At 43.1% G+C, this 5,373-nt stretch overlaps 1 protein-coding gene across 1 annotated transcript; it reads left to right on the forward strand.

Annotated features, from left to right (window-relative positions):
- Positions 1 to 1,524: 1,524 nt before the first annotated feature.
- On the forward strand, positions 1,525 to 5,079 carry LOC310876414 (alpha-1-antitrypsin homolog; the record flags this gene model as incomplete). The annotated part of the gene is made up of 6 exons (XM_083789946.1): positions 1,525 to 1,617; positions 1,766 to 1,828; positions 2,169 to 2,769; positions 3,354 to 3,624; positions 4,471 to 4,618; positions 4,885 to 5,079. The coding sequence occupies 6 exons, from the start codon at positions 1,525 to 1,527 to the stop codon at positions 5,077 to 5,079; spliced, it is 1,371 nt and encodes a 456-aa protein (XP_083646072.1).
- Between the last annotated feature and the right edge of the window lie 294 nt (positions 5,080 to 5,373).

Below are 5,373 nucleotides of genomic sequence, written 5' to 3' on the forward strand. Positions count from 1 at the left end.
CCTTAACTGCATATATGCATACTTTACTTCTAAGCTGAAATATAAAAAGTGTGAATGGAGTTTTTAGGTGAAAGTGATTTTTTTGACGTGCCAAAATCTGCCATTGAGCCCCATTATAAATGTCTCAAATTTGAAAGCACTATATAAAACTATGGAACATTTCAAAGATTCATTTTCAGTCAAACATGTCCAAAAGATTCATTTTCAGGCAAACATGTCAAAGTTTGAATGGAGGTTCTATAGGTGTAAGTATGCCAAAGTGTGTGATATGCTATTGCCATTGACAATGCTTTGGGCGTTCACAAACTACAAAACATTTCAAAGTCAAAAGTTCCTAGCCTGGCTAATAAGCCAGACCCAATCAGCCGTTGGCAAAAATGTGATTTTGACGACAGTGTGATTTGAGTCTGCCTTATTAGCCAGGCTAAAAAGTTCCAGCATGTGTGTCCACAGTAATCTGAATTATAAAAAGTAGGACCCCTGCCCTGCTGTGGACCCCCTGGAGCCTCCCTAAGGACCCCCTGGAGCCTCCCCAAGGAAGGACCCCCTGGGGCCTCCCCAAGGACCCCTGCTGCTGGGGACCCCCTGGAACCTCCCCAATAGGACCCTATAGCTGCTTCATATATTTACTCCATGTGTCCATTGATACTGGTTTTAAATAGACCATTTTATTAAAATATTTATACCCTACAAGAATGCATGAAACAAAATAGCTTTAAGAAGAATCACATATTACATTTCTATATGTCCGTCCGTCCGTCTGTCAACTGACCCTGACCCTGAAATGAAATAATAAAAAGGATATAAAAAAAGAGAAAGTTGATTTTGTTTTTATTTTAAAAAGTATATCAATTTCATAACTGTGGAAAACATGTTGTGTATAACAAACTGAAAGATAAAGGACAGGTACATTTACTAATGTTAATGTTTTTGTATACCGGTATTTTCCCATGTTCTTTAGTACATGTGTCAAACTTTTATCTTTGTGCAATGACAAAGGAACATGGATACTGTTCTGTCATTCAAGTGCTGTGGATGATATAAAACATTTGAAAAGGGAAGCTGTTTAATTCTCAACTGTTCTGGATCTCATTATTTACAACACAAGTTATGAGCTTTCTATCTATCACCTCTGCTGGAACAGTCCGTCATCGCAGTTTCTGTTTACCCTGAGCATGTGCAAACCTCCCGCAGGAGACCGGGCCGCACCTAGCCTGGATAATGTAGGCTGTAGCGGTGTAGCCTGTGTAATGTGTATGTTTTGTTTGTGTGTGTGTGTGTGTGTGTGTGTGTGTGTGTGTGTGTGTGTGTGTGTGTGTGTGTGTGTGTGTGTGTGTGTGTGTGCGTGTGTGTGTGTGTGTGTGTGCGTGCGTGCGCGCGTGCGTGCGTGCACACAGCTGCAGTGGATTGATTGATTGATTGATTGATTCACTCTGACGGACCATCGGGACCAATGACGGACGGACTTTCATGTGAACAGCTCGGATGCAGTGGGCGGGGATTTAGACTTAAATAGGAACGGGCATGCGCACTGCAGGGGGTCTGGTGTCTGCCCTGTTTCAAGGTAAGAGATGTTTGTTTGAGAAGCACATGGAGGGTTTTAGCCTCCTTAAACAGGTTATTGTTTCAACATTGTTTGTTTGACTGTTGATGGTTTATTGTGACAACAATCTGAGTAATGTTTGTCCTTTTTTGAGAAGGAAACAAACATTGTTCAACTAAACAGTGGTGTAAAGTAATTAAGTAAATCATATTTCTGACCCAGGACCATATAACCGTACAAATCACTGCAAAGCTGTCTGACTCTTCGGTGAAGAAGACACTGAAGGTAAGTGTGTTGCAACTTCTTTTTTCAGCTACTGATGTGATAACATTCCTATTTGGATCTTTAGAAGAATTCATTATGAGTAGATTTGTGGTAGTTGTAAATGTATGATTGTGTGTGAGTGTGTGAGAGCAGTTATCAGATTATAAATTAAAGAGCTGTTTATATGCAATAAAACTGCTTGTCCCTGCTGGCTAATTTAATCTATTTAGCATTCATCCTGTGTTATGGAAAATGATAGACTGAAGCCTCTCTGTTTATAGATGAATATTTAAAACCAATATAGATTTAGAAATAAATAATGCAATGCAATCCTTTGATTCCTTCCGCCTCATCTTCACAGGTGATAAAGATGCGTGGCCTTTCTATTTGTGCGTTTGCGGCACTGTTGGCTGTCTCCGGTGCGACCCACCCCCACGCCGGCGAGGAGTTGTCTCCCCCAAACACTGACTTTGCCTGTGCCCTCTACAAGAACCTGCGCGCCAAGGCTGCCGCCGGTGAGAACATCTTCTACTCCCCGCTGGGCATCGCAACCGCCCTTGCCATGCTGGCCACAGGAGCCAGAGGTGACACCCACAGCCAGATGTTCAGCACCCTGGGCTACATCAACCCTGGGCTACTACGCAACATGTCGCAGGCCCAGGTGAACGAGGCTTACGAGGACCTCATTCACATGCTCTCTCACCAGCACGACGCCCAGCAGCTGGACATCGGCAACGCCGTGGCCCTGCGCCAAGGCTTCGAGAACCCGGAGGAGTTCCTCATGGACATCGAGCACTCCTATGCCAGCGAGGCCATGTTCGTCGACTTTGCAAATGAGGCCGGAGCCCTAGCCCAGATCAACGGTTTCATTGCTAATAAGACCCAGGACAAGATCACAGACCTGCTGACCTCTTTGGACGCTGACACGGCCATGGTGCTGATCAACTATGTCTTCTTCAGAGGTAGGAGATGCATCGTTCACAAGCATTTGTGTGCAACAAACTCATTAATGCGTAATGAGACGTACACAACAAGCTTTGGTTGATTGCCTGCATGGTAGTTGCTGCGTGTAGTTTATATACCTTGGCAACTGCATGTCATGAAAATCCTCCCCGCTCTTAGACAACATCTAAACTAAACTGTGGTCGACTGGTGCATTGAACGTCTGTTGGTAAACATAATTAGTTTTTGTTTTTTTATAAGCGTATACAGTGTGTGAGACGGCAACAATGCACTGGTATTGCATCCTTATGCGCTGCAAACATGGATGATATATGATGTTCATGGATTATACTGGAATCTATTCGAATTTTATTACTGTCTATAATTTCTATTCTTTCCTCCACACAGCAAAAGAATGAATGGCAATAATAAAAAAACAAAGTCAATATTTGCTCTCTTATACAGTACCAATTCTCAGTGTTCATTTATCCATTTGTAGAGTGTACAAAGTGTACCGATGTAATAAAATGGACCATTTGACTACTGTACATCTGTACACTCCGTGAGTTGAATTAACACCAGCATTAAATGTGGCCTTGTACAGGGGAGTGGAAGAAACCATTTCAGGCCTTTCAGACCTATAAGGAAGACTTCAAGGTGGACGACACCTTGACCGTCAAGGTGGACATGATGAAGAGGACCAGCCGCTACGACTTCTACCAGGACCCGACCACCCTCACCTCTGTCATCCTGTTGCCCTACCAGAGCAACACCTCCATGATGATCGTACTGCCTGACGAGGGCAAGATGCAGGAGGTGGAGGCAAACATCAACAAGGACTACATCAAACACTGGCAAGACTCCCTCGACATGAGGTAAAAGGGTTTGATTTTTTAACGACTGTATGAGTTTCTGGGAAAGGTTTTTGTTGCATTTGTTCAGTTCGAGGTTAGCCTGATATACACTGTAAAATCCTGAGTTCATTTAACTCTAAACTCAAATCGCCCCATGCTACTAGTCCAAACTCCTGGCAACAAAACAGTTTAAAAGTCAACCACACCAAGGCAACTCCTTGCAACTGCCATTGGGGGTGTTGCAACAAATGGTCATGTGACGCAGTGGTTCTCAAACATTTGAACCCAAAATTGACACTTATTTGGCCACAAATGTGAAAGGAGTTTGTGGCAGGCACCTCCTTAGTAGAAGGGGGTTCAATTCGCCCCCCAAAACCATTTGCAATTTCTGTCTATTCACTATGGGCTATGGACGGAGTCAGAAACCACGATGACATCATCAATGGGGATTCGGATTCCTAGCTAATTTTCATTAGCATTCTGAAATGGATATTCTACAAATAATATAATTATACAAATAAAAGGTTTAACATCTTGTTTGAAATGACCAAATGTGCCTAGTGATAATGGTGAAGTGGTCCCTTAAGTGTTTTAAACTGTTTTGCTTGAGACCCTGGAACACCCTCAAGTTCCTCTGGGGGTCCCCAGACCCAGCTTTTGAGAACCAGTGCCATCTATGTCTATTTATCAACTAACACCCTCTCATCTTTAAATACTGCCCTCAAAACTGAACCCAAGCCCTCCCCAACCAATCCCGTATTTTCTGTATTATGTTCGGTGAGTGCTTGTCGGAATTTGGAGCCTGTATTTTAATTTTCTTACAAACGGTTTAACGCTGACTTTCACTGAATTTCATGTGTGCTCCAGCTCGGTGGAACTGTTCCTGCCCAAGTTTAACATCTCAGCCGCCGCCTCCCTGGAGGGCACATTGCAGGAGATGGGCATCACCGATGCCTTCGGAGATACCGCCGACTTCTCCGGCATCTTTGTGGAGCCAAGGCTCAAGGTCTCCAAGGTAGGACAGCCGACGATGTGCATCATATGGTTCTTGCAGGAGAAAAATGCCTTGTGATCTATGTGGAAATAATGGGTGTATGTGAAAAGTTGAAATATATGATATATATATATAAATGGGCATGAACGGTTTCAGAATTATGTACTTGCAGAGTTATGCTTAATTTATCATCCGTCCTATGATGAAGTCTTTCTTGTAGATCGGCAATTCTATTTCCATTTGTATGACTAAGATCTTTTCACCCCACCTTCCTGGTTCTTCTACAGGTGTCCCATAAGGCCGTTCTGAGCGTGGATGAGACGGGAACGGAGGCGGCTGCCGCCACCACTATTGAGATCATGCCCATGAGCATGCTCATGGAAACTATGAAACTCGACAGGCCCTTCCTGGTCTTCATCCTGGAGCACTCCACCAGGAGCATCCTCTTCATGGGGAAGATCAGCAATCCTACTGCCGCGTAGAAGGAATGAGTCAAGAAGATGTCGTCGCACCCATTGACAATGTATGACAAAAACTAAAACAAATACAGTAAAAAACTATTGAGTAGAATGCAGCCTTTTTGTCTTTTCATGTCTCTTTAGTTTTACCTTTTTGTTTGTAACCTTGTATGTATGTTTTCTTGAAATCCTTTTTCAATAAAAAAAATAAGTGAAAGAAAATGCCGTCACCTGCATCCTGTCACAATCTCTCTCATTCGGATTGATTTAAATCTGAGAAAATAAAGTTTCCTCTTTCTCAGAGTTAAATGAACACTG

This window comes from Protomyctophum parallelum, assembly GCF_964188405.1.
Source record: "Protomyctophum parallelum genome assembly, chromosome: 19".
In the NCBI taxonomy this organism is placed as follows: domain Eukaryota; kingdom Metazoa; phylum Chordata; class Actinopteri; order Myctophiformes; family Myctophidae; genus Protomyctophum; species Protomyctophum parallelum.